The 21,005-nt window shown below is 32.8% G+C and overlaps 3 protein-coding genes, 2 long non-coding RNA genes and 1 other non-coding gene across 6 annotated transcripts; 3 read left to right on the forward strand and 3 right to left on the reverse strand.

Moving 5' to 3' along the window:
* Nucleotides 1-399: 399 nt before the first annotated feature.
* LOC122582885 lies at nucleotides 400-2,614 on the forward strand. The gene is made up of 2 exons (XR_006321273.1): nucleotides 400-1,131; nucleotides 2,370-2,614. It is a non-coding gene; the product is annotated as an uncharacterized LOC122582885 (long non-coding RNA).
* Nucleotides 2,615-9,363: 6,749 nt separating this feature from the next.
* On the forward strand, nucleotides 9,364-13,954 carry LOC122582395 (1-acyl-sn-glycerol-3-phosphate acyltransferase 2). The gene is made up of 11 exons (XM_043754779.1): nucleotides 9,364-9,564; nucleotides 9,804-9,926; nucleotides 10,580-10,619; nucleotides 10,712-10,785; nucleotides 10,905-10,964; nucleotides 11,501-11,578; nucleotides 11,662-11,820; nucleotides 12,428-12,553; nucleotides 12,859-12,951; nucleotides 13,067-13,153; nucleotides 13,569-13,954. The coding sequence occupies exons 1-11, from the start codon at nucleotides 9,484-9,486 to the stop codon at nucleotides 13,794-13,796; spliced, it is 1,149 nt and encodes a 382-aa protein (XP_043610714.1). The 5' UTR covers nucleotides 9,364-9,483; the 3' UTR covers nucleotides 13,797-13,954.
* A 529-nt stretch (nucleotides 13,955-14,483) lies between these two features.
* LOC122581472 (cyclin-dependent kinase F-4-like) lies at nucleotides 14,484-15,398 on the reverse strand. The gene has a single exon (XM_043753703.1). The coding sequence runs from the start codon at nucleotides 15,396-15,398 to the stop codon at nucleotides 14,484-14,486; it is 915 nt and encodes a 304-aa protein (XP_043609638.1).
* Nucleotides 15,399-16,694: 1,296 nt separating this feature from the next.
* Nucleotides 16,695-16,766, reverse strand: TRNAD-GUC. The gene has a single exon. It is a non-coding gene; the product is annotated as a tRNA-Asp (tRNA).
* A 491-nt stretch (nucleotides 16,767-17,257) lies between these two features.
* LOC122582977 lies at nucleotides 17,258-17,953 on the reverse strand. Its single transcript, XR_006321293.1, has 2 exons — nucleotides 17,917-17,953; nucleotides 17,258-17,775 (listed from the first exon to the last, which is right to left on the reverse strand). It is a non-coding gene; the product is annotated as an uncharacterized LOC122582977 (long non-coding RNA).
* A 775-nt stretch (nucleotides 17,954-18,728) lies between these two features.
* On the forward strand, nucleotides 18,729-20,788 carry LOC122582954. Its single transcript, XM_043755388.1, has 2 exons — nucleotides 18,729-19,430; nucleotides 19,544-20,788. The coding sequence occupies exons 1-2, from the start codon at nucleotides 18,776-18,778 to the stop codon at nucleotides 20,668-20,670; spliced, it is 1,782 nt and encodes a 593-aa protein (XP_043611323.1). The 5' UTR covers nucleotides 18,729-18,775; the 3' UTR covers nucleotides 20,671-20,788.
* The last annotated feature ends 217 nt before the right edge of the window (nucleotides 20,789-21,005 follow it).

A 21,005-nucleotide genomic window follows, 5' to 3' on the forward strand; every position in this document is an offset into this window, starting at 1 on the left:
ATGTATGTCCCCAAGTTTAAACCCTTTATTATGTAGATATTTTGAAGATAGGTTAAAAAATAGTCATGAAATATCATTAGGTGTGTGGATTAGGTCTAGCCCATGTAATAACATCATTGTATAACAGACACGTACAATAACCTCTAAGTGGTTGCGAATATAGGTCTTGTTTTCTAACAAGATATTTTAGGTCCCTAGACATATCGTTGTAACTAAATATTGGGGGAAAAAATTGGTTAGATAGTTACATCTGAAATAAAAATTACATCTGAAATAAAAATTAATCTCCAAATAAACTAAACTAGTTAACAGCTCACATCTTCTTCGCTTAGGTGACAACATTTGCACGACCTTGGTTTTCGAGCTCGTCGGTGGAGCGAATAAGGGAAAGAAAAGAGGTAACACCTGTTTGTATGTATACATTTATGAAAAACTATTCAATAAAAGAATTGAAGAGATGTTAACGTTAACATTAGCCGATTCGTTCGTAGAAGGATTAACTTGACATGTATGTCATGGGGTCTTGCGTGAGAGTTTTGGTTTGGAAAGACTCAAGTTCAAGTCTTAACAAACATCAGGTTTTATCATTAATTCATTGTTTGATGAGTTTTGTTTCCCAAATTATCATACTAATGGGCTTTGACTCCGTATGACTAAGTTGAGCCCGCTGGCAGTAGACTTTAGCCATCAAATTATACTAATGGAGTTCGAATTATAAAGTGTTTAGTTATCCGTTAAAAAGGAAAACAACATAAACATTAGACGAGTAAAATTAGAGATGATTTTATCGTGGAGAGAGCTTAACAAACTTCCTGTTTGTCACCTAACTGGATAATAAAACTATTCTCTCTCTCATCAAATCTCACAATCCCCAAAAACCCAAACACTCCAATAATAAATATAAATAAAACAAAAAAAATAAATAAATACGAGTAATTAAATGCTCCAATTATACTTCGCCGTGGCATTCTCGGCGGTGCCGTTAACGTTATACGTACCGCCGATCAGAAGCTTAAGTCTGTTTGTCGGATCATTTCAAGAGCTTCTCCGTCATATCTCCGTTTACACTCTCCGTCTATGTCCTCTCTTACGTCTCGCCTTTTCTAGAATCTTCTCTCCTCTTTCTAACAGGTATACATAATATATTATATATACTCTGTATCTATCTATATCGAGTTATTATATTTCTAAAGTTATATACTGTACTGACTTATTGATTGATTATAATAATAGTTTTTTACTTTTTTTTGTATAATTTTTTGTGATGTTAATTTGTTTGAATGAATGTAATAACTAATATGTATGTGATTGAATTAAATGAAGTGATGGAATTAGGTTTTTTTTGTGTGTGTATGTAAATATATGGATTGAATTTGAATGAGACTTCGCGAAAACATTGATGAAAGGAGAAAGTTGAGAGGTCCATACGTTCCGTCTCGAGAATAATATGAGTTAGGCAATGTTTATACCGACTCGGCGATACACTAACATGTATACGAACGGAATGGAACAAGTGATTAAGTTAGGTTTTGTTGATTTAGTTTAATTTAAGTTAATCGAATATGATCGAATTTGGATGAGATTTTGCGGATTCTCTGTGTGTGAGTGTTTGTTAGGTTTTTGATGATTCAGTAGAATATTGAATATAGATTTAGATGAGATTTCACAACCGGAAAGTACATAGAATGGAACGTCTAGACTATAAACTGACTCAGCGGCCTGCTAAGGACGTTTTCCGACAATAGACAGTTGTAGGAATGGTGATTGCATTCTCACACTCTCCCGGTCTGGAACCACTGAGTTACACGTTTGGTTCCAATGTTTCAAGTGTGGGATTGAACTTCTGTTTCCGCTAGAGAGTTGAGAATACGTAGCCTAGCCCCATCGGGTTAAGCTGGGATTTAACATGTAGGACTTTCTTCCGTATGTACGTACTAAATGCTTGAGCAGCTTGACTTCTGATTTAACCCCAAACGAAATCAACATCAATCATCCATTAGTTTTTTATGATCATATTATCATCTTTGTTAGATGAGATCTTGCAAACAAAGAATGGATAAGGGGTATTATCTGTTGTTGTGTGGTTTCGGATGATTGATGTTGATTTCGTTTGGGGTTAAATCCAAAGTCAAGCTGCTCAAGCATGTTAGTATGTACATACAGAGCTTATGATTGAATCTAAATGAGATATTACAGAGAGAGCTTATTGAATCTGAATAGTTGACAGTTTTCAGAAGATCTGTTCCACATTGAATTTTAATTCAAGTCATTGTAGTATATGCATACACAGCTTATGATTGACTTAATATGTAATTTTTCATTTTTATGAGCATAGCGACTGATATTTTATAAATTTTCAACAAAATTAGGTACGGAGTACATTAAATATTTACTTGATGAAGCAGAAAGCCAATCCCGTGAACCTAAAATTTGAAGGTTGATTATCTTAATTTGGATAAATAAACTCTTGATCTTAAAACCGTGAAATGTCCAGTTATCTTTGATGAGACCAAGTTAGGAATCAGATGAAAATATTACTAATGTTGCTACAGATATTATGTTTGATGTATATAACATTTTTAAAGTAATCTACTGATCTCTTAGACTTTTCCCATTGCAAGTTTGCAACTCCATTTGACCTTCATTAGATGTATCAAAAATTAGTGATGGCACCAAAACTGTGCATCACATCACAACAATAATGCCCAATTTTTACTGTGGTTCTATTTTGTATATGGTTGACAAGGGCACAATGACCAACTCAGATTAGCATACAAATAATCTAGTTCAAATGTCATTGTTGAATAAATACTTTTTGAAATTTTTTGTTTTGATGATGATGTAGTTGATGACGAGTAAGATAAACATGTTGAGAGTGGATAAACTGGATATGGACTCATATCTATGTAAACTGGACATTTGAATATAAACACGGGACACGCGAAACACCCATTTAGAATCTTGTACATCTCGTTTATAGAGAATTCAATGGATAGAACTGGGTTCCATTTATGAACGTTGGGAGCGGCTGTGAAGTGTTTTGTTTCTCAAATTGGCAAAAAAATATCTATTACACCACACTTTTTGGCAACAAATTGACAAGAATTGGCTAGTTTTTGGTTTGTACACATGGCACCCTTCCCCCTTACAAATGCCTCCAGCGTGCAATGTCTTGTTTGTTCATACACTTATTATGAGTATGATTATGCCGCCTCAAAGAAAGTGAATGCTTTCAACAACACCACCGAGATGAATAAATCAATAAATGAATGATATTGGAATTTTCAAATATAGGATTTCACATTTTATCTACACAATAAATTTCCCAGTACTGAAGAGGATAATGCCTTGCATCAAGACACTCATTTTATTCGACATCAACAAAAAGTAATTGTGCAGGAATAATCTGGTTCATGTACTGGTATTCAGATATATATTGTATAGAACTCATGTCCGGTGACTCATCATATTCACATTGATCATAAAATATAGTTTATCGATTTGTTTTTGACAAATTTTGAACCTGTGATATGCAACCTTCCTCTGTATATTCATGTAATCACATGATGGGTTACTTTGTCCATATCAAAGTATGTTTTATTCACTAATGTAAATGTAAATGGCATCGTCATTTTACAAAACTTAACTTACAAAGCTTGAACGTAACCTTACCAAGGATGTCTCATCACATGGATTTCAAGTTCTTAAGCCTATTCGAGTTGGTTCGATTTCTTTGCTACTTGACCCGTAAAGAAAACCAAATGAAATAGTATAGTAATTCATAGTCCCGCTGATTACATATTGCACAATTCTTCTTGCGATACTTAGAATGAAAGAAAGCGGCGAAATATAAGACATACTTCTCTCCTTCTCCTTGATGCCATGTTTCTCCTTGACGTGAACTTTATGAATCAATTTAAGTTCAATTCGCCTAGTAAACCGACTTAACTGTAATAATGTGTGTTAAGTAGGTTGTTATAAGATGAAAATATACAAAGAAATCTTGCAATCTAACTGTAAAATTTGCTGGCGTACATAATGACAAAAGATTGTTATCAGTATCACGAATAATTTAACACTGAGATTAATTTTTACAAAGTTTAAAGATTTATTGTTTCATTTTATATATGTAATTGTAGTCGTGGTTAGTTTAAACACATGAAGTATGAGGACTAATATATGGTAAATTTAATTAATAAGATGATAGAGGTCATGTAACTGTAATCCTGCAAGAGTTGTAGCAACGGAAGTACCGGGTGACTTAACTCCCATTACATGTAATTGTAATCATGCAAGAGTTGTAGCTACCGAGTGACTTAACCACACCGCTACCGTCACCCCATAAAGCGTCTTCGTCATCGTTACCATACCGTCGTATCATCGAGGCATGCATCTAGTTTAATTGATAGGCCTTATAATAACAAGTTCATTACATATGATTTTAATGATATACTCCCCCGTCCCATTTAAATAGGATATTCAGACTTTTCAAGTCTTTTTCTTTAAAGTACAAACGAAAGTATTTACGGTCAAAGTTGAAGTCAGAAGACTTAACAAGTCAAATTTGAACAATTAAAATAGAGCGGCCCATTGCAATACTTGTCAACCCAATTAAATACTTACCCTAACATAAAGTCATAACATATACGAGTACTTCTTTTCTTTTCATTATATTTCATAGCCAACTCATATTCGTTTATCATCGAGGTGCAAATAATGGGGAAAGGCCAGTCTAATCCAAAAAAAAACTTGAGGGGAGTTTGCAGAAGCATCGTATGTCTTCCTTCACTATAGGTCATAATGTTTTGGATTAGGCATATAAATGATTTCACTTATGGAATTTAAGTACTAATTTTTAAATTACAATGGATCATGTATGATAGAGCATCACTTCATTAGAATTAGTTTAACATGTTAAAGGGCCCTAACCTTTTGGAAAAACAAACGACGATGAACACTATTGATCCTTCTTGCTGTCGACTCCGCCTATTCCCTTTCTTTGCTAGTCCGTGGTCGGTATATATATTAATGTTTCACCCGCTCCTATCATGAAACTCTTATAACAAATTTTAAGCTTTTAAGTGATATCTTGTAACAGTTCCACTATTTTTGAATTCCAAATTGTTACTTACATATGAGTAAAAAAAAAACTTAATCAATAAGGTTGGTGGCCCATTTATAAAGTCTTTAACCGGATCCATCTGGGTTCAAGTCTCACTTCTCACATTTGTGAAGGTGGATTAATAGGGGTTTTTCGAGAGTCCTGATTTTCAAACATAATTGTAATTTAGGAGTAAAAGTGAAATAGAATGCCGTTCAAAAATAATAACAATAATAAAAAATTCAACATCATCTTTGGTAAACTAACTTGTGCCGAGTATCAGAACTATATAGGTATATTCTTAAAGCAGGACATCAATAAAATTGTACCTGAATCAAATCGTGTTATCTAGGTTATTAGCGTCCTGATTTTCAAACATAATTGTAATTTAGGAGTAAAAGTGAAATAGAATGCCGTTCAAAAATAATAACAATAATAAAAAATTCAACATCATCTTTGGTAAACTAACTTGTGCCGAGTATCAGAACTATATAGGTATATTCTTAAAGCAGGACAACAATAAAATTGTACCTGAATCGAATCGTGTTATCTAGGTTATTAGCTACAGAGTTGCCGAAATTGTGATCTATGTGATTCGTATGGAAACCTGATTCTTTTATGTTCGACTTTTACCTTGTGAATTTGCTATTATTATATGCTTAGTTCTTTAATAATAAAGAAAGCGTGTTTTAGGCCATACATCTTAAGTATATTTACCCAGACAACGAGCGTCCAAAACTTTTTTGTGCAGATTATGAACATGCTTCGTACTGTAAATTCTCATTTAGATGCACAATCATCGGTATTCTCTGTATATTGATAATGCAGGTGCATCATGGCCACATGACCGAATGAATTTGATAAGTATAGAAGAGACCCATTTCGTGTATGGTGCCCATATCTAGCCAGGTATTTGTGAATGTACACAGCTACAAGAACTCATTGGTATCACTATCGAACTCACTGGACTTGAGAATACCTATATTGATTACCGAAAGTGTGTCTTACGGGTATTACTTATTTCATTGGCAATCATACAGAAAATTAATAGTGATTAGCAAAAAACTTGAAGCATATGTGATTTGTTTTGGGTGATAATCATGTAGTTTATGATTACGTGACAGATGACAGTCTCTTGAAATGTGTTTTTTTTCATGTCCTGAAACTAAATGAAAAGTTACCTATTTTAGCCAATATACAAATAAAATTTAATCATAGTTTTTGTCGAGAGTTTAGTTGATAGTTCAAAAAAAAAGTAATAAAGACAAAATAAAGTTTGTTGGTTCAAAGTAGATGAACATTAAACCAGCCGAATTATTTGATAGAGAGGCATTATTCGTATCATCGTAATAACAAAATTACAATGTTGTTTCTTACTTTTAACACAAATTTTTAGATGTCAACTTAATAAAAAGTCATATCAAGGATAGAATGATAAATTGTTACATTTTTTGTGTAATTGAATAATCAATTAATCATTTAAACTTTTCGATGCGGTATGTTGAAATACTAAAATGCTCACTAAGATTTTATTTTTATAAGCATGTTATTTGTCAACTCGTCAAGCAAAATTTTTGTTCCTATTCCTTTGTTTATCAATTATATCAATTACAAAAGATGTTAGTATACAATAAATAAATAAATAAAACGGAATCCAACAAAACCCCAACTACCAGCACACGAGGAAAGAACCAAATGGCCAAAAGTGATGCAGTTGTTAATGATTTAAGATTAGATTTGAATTCTATCATATATTCTTCTCTTATATTTTAATTTAGAGGTATAAGTATATGTAACTACTAACTTCAACTTGATTGTAAAGACAATAATATAAATGATAGGATCAGGACCGCTTTTACGTTGTGTTTTTGAGTTTTTTTTTCTGGAAAAAAAAGAAAAAGTTTGTGAAGGATTTTAAAATTCGTTGTGTTCTTGATTTTTATTTAAGAGAAGAGAAATGGGAAGAATTAGAAGAATCTAATACATATTGTTTAAAAATTTTTCCTTCTATTTTTGAGATGATTTGAAAGGAAAAAAAATCTACCATTTCTCTTCGATTCATCTCTCTTCTTCCCTTCCCCGTTTCTTTAAAAAAAATCTTGAAAACACAGCATTATTGTTCATCTGTTACATCAGAGCACACCCACAAGAACACGTCGGCACTTAAGAAAAATAAAGTCTAACAATGCTCTTGAGCGTAGATCCAACCACATACACATATAAGATGGTTGGATTAAAAGAAGGCGAACACACAAGACTATTCATAAGATCTAACCACCACAACAATAATCAGCGTATTTTTAAAATAAATAACTCATAGTTAAAGTATTGTCGTCTACCACACACAAATGATACAAATATATAAAGGGAGGTGACCCAAATAACTTGTTTTTGACTCGTAGGTTAAACGATGAGAACTGATGAAGTAAAGTAACAACATAATGTCTAAAATATTAGTTTTTGACAAAAAGTGATGAGTTAACTAAAGAACCTGTTAGCGAATAATGATGATAGAAACCTAGTCGTACTTTTATACAATGATTTATTAAAAATTAGTAGTCGTCATGGTTGTTAAACTCTTACAATTCACGAGTTGAGTCAATTTACACAAAAAACGAAGCGACTCGTTTGATGACTCTTATTTCTCTTGACGCTTACGAGTCACGGTGTGAATTTGGAACGAATCAATGCAAGTCGCAAATTATGATTGTTGTAGTTTAATAATATGGTTATATATATATATATATATATATACATTGGGGACAATCAAATAAGAACAGTCTTAAAATAAGAACGGTGAAAACACTTAAAAAACATCATTTTGATACATTAAAAGTCCATAAAACTAACATAGTGCTTAACTAATTATCATTATTTAAGTGTATAACAACACATTGGCCTGTCAAAATCAAGAAAATCATGTTTTTTGTTTTGCGCATCCATCTTGGATGCATATTCTTCAAAATGACGCATCTACAAAAAAACGTGATTTTTTCGATTTTGACGGATCAATGTGTTGTTAAACACTTAAATAATGATAATTAGTTATGCACTATGTTAGTTATATGGACTTTTAATGCATCAAAATGATGTTTTTTAAGTGTTCTCACCGTTCTTATTTTAAGATTGTTTTCACTGGAGTGTTACCCTATCTATATATATATATATATATATATATATATATATATGTATAAATTATATGTCATGGGTTGTGATCATTTGAAAACTAAAATTTTCGTGAAAACTAGAAAACTGACCAAAACACACTGTGATCTGAATTTAATACATTGTGTTTTTAATATGTTTTTGGAAAACACATTGTGTTAAGTTTATATCACAGTGTGTTTTTGATAGCGAGCGAAAATCAAAAAACTGTTCAGAAAAAAAGATCAGCTGGATTGTGTTTAAAAAAAAAAGAAAAAGAAAAAAAAATGTGTTTTTAGAAAACACAATAAAAACACATTGTGTAAGGTCCAAATTATAGTTTGTATTGGTGAGTTTTATAGTTTTCATATAGATTTTAGTTTTCAAATTAACATTCCACTAAGATTATGTTATTTTGTATGTTATATGTATTTCTAATCTTTTAAGTATGAATTTGAAAATATGACTCAATAGTATCGAATTTCTAATATTTTGGTAATGTATTAAGATAATTAACTTATATATTTTTGTATAAATACCAGCATATTATTACATGTTTCCCCTTTTACAACCTTTAAAAAGATTTAAAACATTTAACCATGTGAGAGGGATGTAGGCCCCGTTCTTTTTTTCCTTAATAAACTTAATAATTAAGAATTTAATGTATTCAGTCAAATTTCATTTTATTTTTTTTGACTTAATAAACAAAAATAACCGTCAATTACCTATTTTTTTACTTAATATATTCAGACATTATTTATATATTCAGCCACTTAATACATTCAGACATTATTTATACATTCAGCCACTTAATACATTCAACAGTTAATGATCAGAAAAAAGAACGGGCCGTTAGAAACATATACGTTTATCGCATAATATATATACAATATTATGTAATATATAAAATAGTTCTTATTTTTATGAGTGGAATAACATTTTTAGTCTCTGAGTAAAAAATTATATTTTTAAGTCAAATTAAAAGTTATAAGTCGATAATTATATATTCATATAAATAATATCGCCGGAAACTATATGATTGTCTCATTGTTTTTATAGAAACATAAATAAATTTCAGTATATTTTATTTTATTTTATGTGTCACACACAAACGTTTACTCATTATTATTAAGGTTTTATCTCTCTCTCTCTATATTTCTCTCTCACTATATCTATACATCTGTGTCACATATAGACAGAGTGTTGTATTCCAGTGTGTGTGTGTGTTTTCTTCAGCCATGGCAATCGCAGCAGCACTTGTCATCGTTCCTATTGGCGTCCTCTTCTTCCTCTCTGGTCTCATCGTTAATCTCATTCAGGTTTTTCTTTTCTGCCCTAACTCCTTTCCCCCTATATCTATATCTATATCTATATAATTTATTATTTAAATTCAAAAAACTTCAGTAAGTTTTTGCTCAATTTAATTGATTAGTTACTAATTGTTGAAATATTTAGTTAGATTCACTTGTTTGAGCTTATACATATATATATAATAATAATAATAATATGTATCTAACTATTGCTATTGTTGTATATATATATATATATGTATGTATAGGCGATTATATTTGTAACAGTACGGCCGTTTTCGAAAAGTTTGTTTAGAAGGATGAACAGATTGGTTGCTGAACTGTTGTGGCTTGAACTTGTTTGGATCGTTGATTGGTGGGCTGGTGTTAAGGTACTGATCATGATCCCTATCTTATATATGTATGTATATATGTGTGTGTGTTTTTTCTGAAATTGAAGTGACTGATTAACAATTTAATTAGGGTTTATACTGCGGTTATACGAAAATTTGGGAGTGATAAATCAGCTACTAGATTCGGATATGGATTATGTTGCTTAGGTAAAAAAATTACTAATAATTAAGATTACTTGTTGAGTTTATGGATGTGTTTATTTAGAAATGAAGTGACGTTATGGATGATATAGTTTAGTTAGGGGTGTAAGTCTCGTGAATTGAGTTTTTACTATATACTCAAACATTAGGGGTAGACATATGACTTTTCGTTAATTATTTTATTGCTGAAGTAAAGAATTTTTTAATATTTATTAGATTTGTATATGAAGGTAAATTGTTAACTTGTTATCCTTGGGAAATAAGGAGTTGTTTTACTGTTCTTATATGAATCAATAAGTAGCTATAAGGATTTTATAATTGGGTGTCATGGAATCTATTGGGCTCTTTGTAATCAGTTTGTAATCTTTTTTAATGCAGTTTTATTTTCACTTTTAGCTGATTAAATGTATTTTCGAAATCAGTTTGTAGACGTAGTTGTATATACATATTTCATATGTAAATCAAGCAATTTTGATATCTTTTTGCTGCAGGTCCGCCTATACACAGATGACGAGACTTTAAATATGATGGGTAATTTGATACTAATTTTTTTCTGTTAAGTCTAATCTTTGAATTATTATTGTTGTACAATATATTCTGCTTACACCAATTTTCTTTTCCAGGTAAGGAACATGCTCTTGTCATTGCGAACCATAAAAGTGATATTGATTGGCTCATTGGATGGGTGTTTGCTCAGGTCTTTATTTAACTCACCCCTTCTTGGCATCTGGTCTTGTATTTGTGAACCATCTTATGTGTGTTACACCTCAGCAAGGTTAGGCTCTTTGCTAATATTCTTTATTTGTCCTGAAACAGAGATCAGGGTGTCTTGGTAGTTGCTTGGCTGTCATGAAGAAATCGTCAAAATTTCTTCCTGTAAGTATTTGAAAGAATGAAAAGCTAAAATGACAGAGGGAGTTAAATTTTAAATGTAGATTTCACCTTATTTAATAATTAGTAAACAATGCAGAGTCTGGCACCGAGTTTTTTTTTTTATTACTTATTTGGAAGTCGGGTTGTTATGATATACATGTCAGACTCAATTAAAGATACTCAGATTGAAAACTATGTAACACTTATGCTTTTGATGTGTACTAGTACTAGATAAATGTTACGAGTAAAATTTATTTTATCGGAGCGATTCTTCATCTGCCAGAGGGTCAATAAAGTGAGTGGTTGCAAAAATTACTAGAATCAATCAACATAAGGTTATGATAAAACATGAAGGCGGAAGATTTGATCATAAGAAGTTATTAGTTAATAGAAGTGTGTGCAATAATCACAAGAATATGGTACTAGTTTTGTGAGAAGAGAATCATTGTCAGTGATCTGAATATCTTTATATGGTCTGTAATTCTTTTCACAATGATGTTACAACGTACACTTAATATATAGCTGCTGAATATGTGCAGGTAATTGGTTGGTCAATGTGGTTTTCTGAGTATCTTTTTCTTGAGAGAAGTTGGGCTAAAGATGAAAGTACTTTAAAGGTATCTCCTTGCTTATTTGCTTAACTTACATAATCTAATTCGAGTGTCAGCATGATTTAACATGTTGACAATGTTCATTGCAGTCAGGTCTTCAACGCTTAAGAGACTACCCTCAGCCCTTTTGGTTGGCCCTTTTTGTGGAGGGGACTCGGTTTACTAAAGCAAAACTTTTAGCAGCTCAAGAATATGCATCCTCCATGGGGCTGCCTGTTCCTAGAAATGTTTTAATTCCACGAACAAAGGTAAGACATCATTGAACCTACCAGCTACCATCAAGTGCGAGATGATTAACAAATGATTCCTTTTCATGTTCTGTACTAAGACTTGCCAGGGTATGTATATAAGTATTATTCTATTCATAACAATTACAAGAATTTATTATATTTGTAACACAATCCAAATTTCAAAGTTTGTGCCTTCACTTTGTAACATGGTCGAACCTCACTAGGTAAACGTTTTGGCATTGGCCAAGGAAAAGATTCGTAAACACAGACATCTGGGTCAAAGACTTGACTTCCCGGGTAACCTGAAGAAGGAAAGCCTCATCTGTGTTGATGTGATATCTTACATTTGTCTTTTAATATAGTTAATAACATATTATTCAAAGTACTCTATAGAAGTTTAAATTAGTAGATGTATGTTACCAAACATATTGAACCCCATTGACCAATTTTGTATTGAGCATTTGAGCCTCTAGATATTTAGGAACTAATTATTCTGCATAGGTTATTTACCTTATCAAACGCCACTACAAGTAGTCTCTGGTATTTAGTTGCAACCAAGTAGTTCCTGCATATGGTTGGTGTTTCTTATAGTTTTAGTTACTTATTATTGTTAAAATGCTTTCAGGGGTTTGTTACTTCAGTGAGTGAGATGAGATCTTTTGCTCCTGCAATTATCGATATGACAGTTGCTATTCCTAAAGATTCAACCCCACCAACAATGCTGAGGCTCTTTAAAGGGCAGTCTTCTGTGGTAAGCCTTCTTCATCCTCAAATGTTGTCTATGAAATGGTTAAATATTACATTGAATCGGTCTGACCTGAAACATATTTTAGACTTGTAGTCGTTATAAAGAAAGTTATTTATAAAGTTCAATTATATCGATATGATGGCAAAAACTATATCATTGTGATCCTAATCTAAGTTTTTACTATATAGCAATTTAGGAGGTCGTATGCATTAAATATACATCTCGGACAACTTTCTTCATCTCTTGTAGTTATATTCTATGTATTTGCTCAACAGTCTGATGAATCGTGGGATTTTTTTTGTGTGCAGATTGATGTCAGAGTAAAGCGCCATTTGATGAAGGATCTGCCAGAAACCGATGAAGCTGTTGCACAATGGTGTAAAGATATTTTTGTTGTCAAGGTACATGTTTTTTGAGTGTCTTTTTATCCCTTTACTATATGTTATTATTTATATTTCTTCTTTATGTTCTTGTTGAGGTTCGCCTAATCTTCTGTCTTGATGCTGTGATCATCAGGATGATCTATTAGACAAGCATAAAGAAGCAGACGGCTTTACAGATTTAGAGCTCCGTGACATTGGCCGACCATTGAAGTCTCTTGTGGTAATAATCATGTTATAACTAGATTTGGCTGGGCCGTGAAACAGGTTGAAAAGGGCCGGTCAAGCTGGGTTGACCCGTAGCCCTTTTCGGTACACCAAATTGACATTTTTAATAGATTATTAGTTGTCAAACATAACTAGAAACTTACATAATTTTGGTATTGTAAAGGGATTTAGGAGGTTTAGTGCGTTAAATATATAATGTATGTGACTTTCAGCATATATCTTTTTGGTTAACTTTAAACTAGTTTCACTAGTTTGACCCTTCAGATATAAAACATAATTGAGACCCGTTGATAAGTAAATGGACTGAAATCGACACATAATAAAGTAAAAGCAAAAACAGTTTCCTAAAGGTCGAGGGTATCATAGTGACTACACTGGCTATCCTTACACACATGTTTGTTATGCATCAGGTGGTCGTTTCTTGGGCTTGCCTGCTTGTATTTGGTGCCTTCAAGTTCTTGCAATGGTCTAATCTTCTATCTTCATGGAAGGGACTCACATTCACTGCAATTGGGTTGGCTGTTGTTACTATTTCAATGCAGATCTTGATTCAATTCTCTCAAGCAGAACGTTCTACACCTGCAAAGGTGGCCCCCACACGATCTACCAATGGTGTTGAGCAAGAGAAAACACATTGAGTTCAACTTGTTCTTGAATAGTACTTAAATGGATTGACAACCTTTTTAATTTCATATAGCCCTTCCTCTTCATTCATGAACAGATGTGTGTAGTAAAGAACAGAATGGCCTCTGTATTGTCAAATCTATCTTGTTAATTATTAGCATCGATTTAATTATTTCTAGTTGTGGATGAGTCTTATGCATTAGTTTGATAATCTATATTCGTAGTTAACTAAATTATAGTCTAAATATGTTTTGGGTCTATAACGTGTCTAAGGTCATTTACTACGGGGAAATTCGAGGCAAATTCAAGTTATGAAACACATTATTAGTACTTTATTGTTCATAATGATAGTATAGCAATTGCGTGACATGTAATTTGAAAGTCAAGATCAGGAGTTTAAGTTTTGGCTCCATATGTCCTTTTAACTTGCTTCTCTCTTCATTGGACCATTAATTAGTCAGTTATCCATTATTAGGACCCGGTTAATGTCCGTTAGTGACAATTCAAACATGAATTATAACAACTCATAATATAATTAGCAATATAACACACTAAAGAAAAAAAGGGAAACACACATAAGAAAGGATATTTAAAAACTTCCAAATCAACATTCAAATTACAATAGCTTCATGATATTACTACAATCTTGGTTGTTTTGACTTCAACAAACTACTTGTTTGATCTCAATTTTGTTGCCTGCTTCAGCAAATCCAGCCGCATTCCTTAGCGAGTTGATGCGGGAGGAGTGGTGGAGCATAGTAACACCTATTAAAGAAAGGATGCTGAAGCGCCTCCATAGCCGTCGGCCTATTTTTTGGATGCCATGAAAGAAGTGAAGCAATCAGATCAACTGCATCCGGGCTTGCACATGGCAACAACTCAGAAATCGACACCCCAGGAAGCTGATCTGGAATGATGACATCGATCTCGCTTGCAAGATCTTGATCATTTGGCGGGGGACCGAACAGACTACAAATTTTACGGTACACCTTCTTTTCACAAGAACCTTGAAACAGCGGTTTGAGGGTGAATAATTCCACCATGATCGCACCCATTGCCCACATATCAACTGCATAGTTATACACCGATGAATCTAGAATAGCCTCGGGGGCACGATACCAACAACCGGTCACATAATCAGTACACGGAGAATTCCCATTCATCTCTCGTGCATGACCAAGATCAATCTTTATCGCATCATTCTTCTTATCCACAAGAATGCTATCCGGTTTTAGGTCATGATGAAAGTTGCCATTGTGATGCATATATGCAAGACCTTTAAACACTGGGTAACACAACTCTTTAACCTCGGTTTCAGAAAACGGCTTCTTTCGTTCCACCATAACTTTGTAGAGGCTGCATTCCATGTATTCATATACCAAGAACGCCTGGTGGTTTTCTCGGATGATTTCTTTTAGTTTGATGATATTCGGATGATGGTTCATCATCTTTATAAGTGAGTTAACATCGGTTAAGTTCATGCTTTCTTCCGTTGAAAGATACATTGTCTTGATCTTCTTGATCGCAACAGTTTCATCCGTCTCGTTGTTTAACGATTTCCAAACGACACCGTATGATCCACGTCCAACTTCTTCGATTATTTGATATTTTTCCATTGTTGTTTTCGATCGAACCTTAGCTACTTTTTAACGAAACACTGGAGGGTTTTTTTTTTCTTTGATAGAGATTATGAGGGAGAGTTTGTGCTTATATAAGAGTAGATTTGGTTTCCATATTGTACAAGGAGATTAACAATAGAAAAATACTATAAATAAGGTTACTTTCCTTATTTACAACATAGAAGATAAGATTAATAGTTGCCATAAATTAATTGATTTAAATTACTTTCCTTATCGAAAGTAAAAGTACATTGTAGATATCGATACGGATATAGTAGTGAAGGAAGTCATGGATTTGCACATTTAATCTATAAATTTGTTTTTGTATGAGAAAATTATAACATTATCTATAATCCTTAATAAAAACAAACTTGCCTTTTTATTTTTTAGAAAATTTAGTATTTTTTCCAATATCCAAAAATTACCCCTAATTAATCTTAACAAATATTTTAAAATTATTATATTTTACACCTTATTATTTTTTCATCTAATTATCGACTTATATATAGAATGATAACCACAGTTAGATGTTTCATCACCACATCACATGAAAGTAATCTAAAAGGTTTGTATCACTGTTATGGCATCTCACGCATTATAAACCGTTGCCGCTACAACGTACGGGCACCCTTCTAATCATCATTAATATAGTATCTAACTTAAATTATTCTTCTTTTAAGTTATAATGCAAATAGTTTTGTAACAAAAATACTAACAGGCCTAAGTCTCAAATCGGACTAGTGTCAATATTTTAACGTTATGAACTTGTCATCTAATTAAACAGTAGAGTAATTATAGCCAAAGCAAATATGGAGTAAAAGAGTTGGTTTGTCACAAAACATATGAATGTGATAAATTGATTGTAACCAACCCAATTTATAAATTTAAAATGTGATACTTCATATCTTTGAGTATATGTGTTATGTGTATAGGAGTTTAAAATCTAACTTATATATAACTTATGAGTCGTTATAAATGATTCAAAAAAAAAAAATTCCAAAAATATATTTTTTAAAAGTCAAACAAAACTGGAAACGATTTAAACTAAAATTGAACAAAACTGAGGACAATAAATCTTTGGGAAGATTCTAACCCATTTATCTACAATCTACCAATAAAAATTAAGCCTTCAATCTACCCATTTATCTTGACTATGACAGTTTACATGACTCAACACAAAAGGATATGCAAGTGTATTAATTAAGCTGCCTAGATGTAGTCGAATTATTAAATGACAAAAATATATTTAAAAATCCAATAAATTGAAGAAAAAATATACCAATAAAAACAAATCGCCGTTGCCGGGGATCGAACCCGGGTCACCCGCGTGACAGGCGGGAATACTTACCACTATACTACAACGACTTGATTGATTGATTATCAACGTGATATTATAAAGAATCCAACATAATAATAATCTTAAAACTACTTTTCAGTGACCATCAAAGAAACTATTTTTCAATCGTAATCAAAACATCAATCAATTATATTTCGTTAAAAATGGACAAGATAGTATATGTGTATTCCAACTGTACTAGAAAAAGGGCTCATTTAAACCCATGAAATTTGTTTGTTAAGTTCTCTCCATAAATGAGTAACATTTCAATAGTAGATGACAAACTGGCAAGGGAAGGGATTATGAAGTTGAATTAACATTTACTATAAACAAACTGATTAATCTTTTTTAAAAAAAAAAACTTAACTAATCTTGGGTTTCAATGTTTGTGCTTTGAACAATATAGTTAACATTGAAAGGAAGATAACTTTGACACAACGTTAAATCTTACTAGGTGAAAATAATAGTAAGAGCCACTAATCAACAAGTAAAAATTAAAGTAAATATACGAATTATCTAGTTGGATTAATTAACCACAGACTTAAATTATTTGGATACATAAACGAATGGGATCAATTACATTACAATGTACAAATAATATAAAAAAGAATTAACATAAACAGAAAATCAACAAATAAGTGAATGTGCACGAAATAAAAAACATAATCAATGTTTCAATAGTGCAACAAGGGATACAAGCAAAGAAGTTGCAACCATTGCACCCGAAGCAGGGAGAGAAAAGGCCGCTCCAGCGTCAGGAGAAGGCGCTGGGCCTTGAGCCGACACAATGGATACCGACGTGAGTGCCATGGCAACAACGGCGATCATGGAAGCCTTTTTCGCAATGCTTACTTGGGCCATTTTAATTGCTTCAGCTTGGCTTACAATGATATGTTTGTGATTTGAGAAAGGATTTATTTATAAGGACCAAAAATGGTGTAAGGGGGTCCATGAAAGAAGGTTACAGCTTGTATTGTGCTTGCAATTAGTTGTTTCAACAACCATCCACATGCTAGCCTCTAATCATACAATTCCACCCTGCCAACACATTTGAAATAATTAGTTAGAATAATAATGATTAGGGTAAAGCTTGACAATTATCTACACAATATTTATATTATCTTAAAAATATTGAGTAACTTTGTTTCTTTTAAAGTGGTAAAACTCTGTTATAAAAACCTAAAGTTTCCATGATACCGAATGGCATATTTTAAACTTTCTATGTGATATGAACATAAAACTTTTTGAGTTGGGATCCATAGGTGATATTCTATGATTTCCATGAATATTGAAACTTTTTTCTGGGAATGGATTTGAAACTTTTTGAGTGATCTATATACTATTTGTTAGGATCAATATTTGCTATTTAGTCCAACACAATAAACCAATTGGTGATAGAAGGAATAGCCCATAAAATTCAATACATGGAATATGGGCTCACACCGCCCCTCAAACCCAAGTCCGTTGGGTCTTCTTTCTTTTAAAGGTGGTCCATTTGATCCAAACCATTTGTTTGTAATTGTAACTTTGTAAGTAGTCATTTATTTTATTTCTTGCAATTATACATAATTTACACCATAACTTTTTTATCCCCCATTTCTTTGAGTGTTTGATTTCAATGCCGTTTAATAACATGAAGCAAAAGAAGACCAATCAAATTGTTTTGTAATTGTAACCAATAATTAGAAATTATTTGATAGATTTGATAAAAGAAACTCTTATACATGAACTTTTTCCGTCCCAAAATCATTGACCTTTGCAAAAATCAGAGAGTTTCAATCATTTTTTATAAGTCGACAACTAATAATTTGGAACGATTGGATTACAGCTTACAAATATCACTTGGAAGATACTTTCTCCCCTAATACAAGGAAAGAAAAAGTTGAAAGCAAAATATTCAAATCTTAGCAAGGGAGAAAAGTTGATCATTTCATCTCCTTTAGTTACATGATAATGATATTGGATAGAGATCACTTACCTATAACTAACCTTATTCATTATTGTATGAACGAATGACAGACAAATATACATATATACCATGGCGGTCTTTGAGCACGAGCATCCACTTTGTCTAGTAGATTTGCAACCGGAATATCCACTATATGAAGATGAATATGATGACAATGACGAATTAATCACAAAACAAGATTTTCGAAGTCAATGTGAGCGGTGTGAGCAAGAGATCACATGGTTCCATAGGTATTACTACAAGTGTGCTCGTTCGTGTGAGTACTCCCTCCACAAGTTTTGTGGGGAGGTTCCCTTAACATTAGTACAACACAAATCACACCAAATCATCTATCACCCTAGTCACAAACATCCATTGGTTGCAATCCTCGAACCACTTTTGTGCAAATGTAGGGCTTGTGACAAGGAACATAAAGGGATCTTCTATCTTTGTAGCACTTGTTTTAACTTCTTCATCCATAGTGATTGCGCTTTCTTACCAAAATCGTTACTAATTCAACATAGTACAAATGATGCTTTCTCTCATACTCATCCACTCATCCTTTCGTATTCCTTCCCAAGAGTAGATCAAGAAGCTAAATTTGATCCCCTTTGTAGGGTATGTATACAACCTTTTATAGATGAGAACCTTTGGATTTATAAATGCGACAAATGCAGATACTATGCTCATCTAGATTGTGCAACATCACGAGGAGAGCATTTTATGTCCATTTTCGCAACTCCTGGTAAACTAATCTTACTATATTTTATCATATTTTTTCTGTTAGTTATTGGCCAATCCCAAAATTTAGTTATTTCATAACTATATGAATCTTGATTAGACGTTTTTATTTACCAGGTGCCGAAAATCCTAAAAAAAACTTTCAAGATTCTGAATATCCGGATCTCCTCCATCTACCATTCCCCGACATTACTCACAACTTACAAAAACACTTGTTTTTCAAAGGAGACAGTAAATTAGGCCGCAATTACCATGAACACCCTCTAACTCTAGTTCTTTCTGGATGCAATGACACTAGCCACCCGACTACTTCAAAAACTGATTTGTTATTGTGTCATAATCCAATGGAAAGAATTGAACTGTTATGCAACGCTTGCGTGAAGCCAATTACAAGTGAGCCTTTTTATAAGTGTGACAATGAGAATGAACATTGCAAATTTGTTATTCATACTTGGTGCACTCAGTTGCCAGCTGAAATAAAAAACCACCCGGGTCACCCAGAACATACATTAACCCTCCACCCAGACGTTGGTTTCTTTTTCTCCACGTTCCGTTGCTCTGTTTGTGACTTGCTTTGTAATGGATTCGTCTATAGTTGTTCCGAATGTCCATACCACATTGATGTTACTTGTAGTTTCATACCTGAAAATATCACACATGAGATTCATGCTGGTCACATCCTTTCAAGGTTTGATAGACGAGAACAAAGTAAATACAAAATATATTGTCATCTATGTCTAAGGAACATTGTGAATATCAAATTTATGTTCATGTGTTTCAGTTGTGATGTCTATGTTCATGCTGAGTGTGCTTTGTTATTGCCTCGCAATATTCAACACAAGCTTGACAAACACCCAATGCGTCTAAGTTACTTCCCGATTGAAAACCACAAGAGTGAATACTTTTGTGAAGTCTGCGAGGAGGAATTTGACCCAGAACGATGTTTCTATCACTGTCACCGATGTGCCTGGTCTATCCATTCTGCTTGTGCGCCGTCGATACTTCAATCTGAAACAGCTACAGGTTCCTACTATGGTAAAAATGTTTACGAGTTTTCGAATGTCAAGTTTGGTGGCATTCTCAATACCAAATTTCACCTGCACCCTCTCTCTTGTGTTCAAGGGACTAGAAATAATGGTTCATGCAATAATTGTGGTTTATTGTTACAATATGGTATGATCTTCAAGTGTTTGCAGTGCGAGTATGCAATCGATAGGGAATGTGGCGAAAAACTGAGCTATTGATGAAATTGTTGATTTGATGTACAAAAATCACTTGTTTTTTCTACTTCTATCCTTTTATGTACAAAACAGATGTGTAATAAAACATTGGACTTAATTTGATACATGCGAGTTCAATTCATTTATATGTTCGCACATCTTCTTCTTCTTCTTCTAAACCCATGTCTCAGAATGTGATACTCGGGCAAATTAATTTTATCTAAAATTAAGGGGAGGACTCATGTCTCATCAGATATATATGGCTCAAACACATCTGAAAGCTCCTCCCTAAATAGCCGAAAGAGGAGACTTTCATATCCATGAGACCTTTTTCCTTAGCTTATGAAAAACAAGCTTCC

The sequence above is a fragment of the Erigeron canadensis genome, chromosome 9, assembly GCF_010389155.1.
Source record: "Erigeron canadensis isolate Cc75 chromosome 9, C_canadensis_v1, whole genome shotgun sequence".
NCBI lineage: Eukaryota > Viridiplantae > Streptophyta > Magnoliopsida > Asterales > Asteraceae > Erigeron > Erigeron canadensis.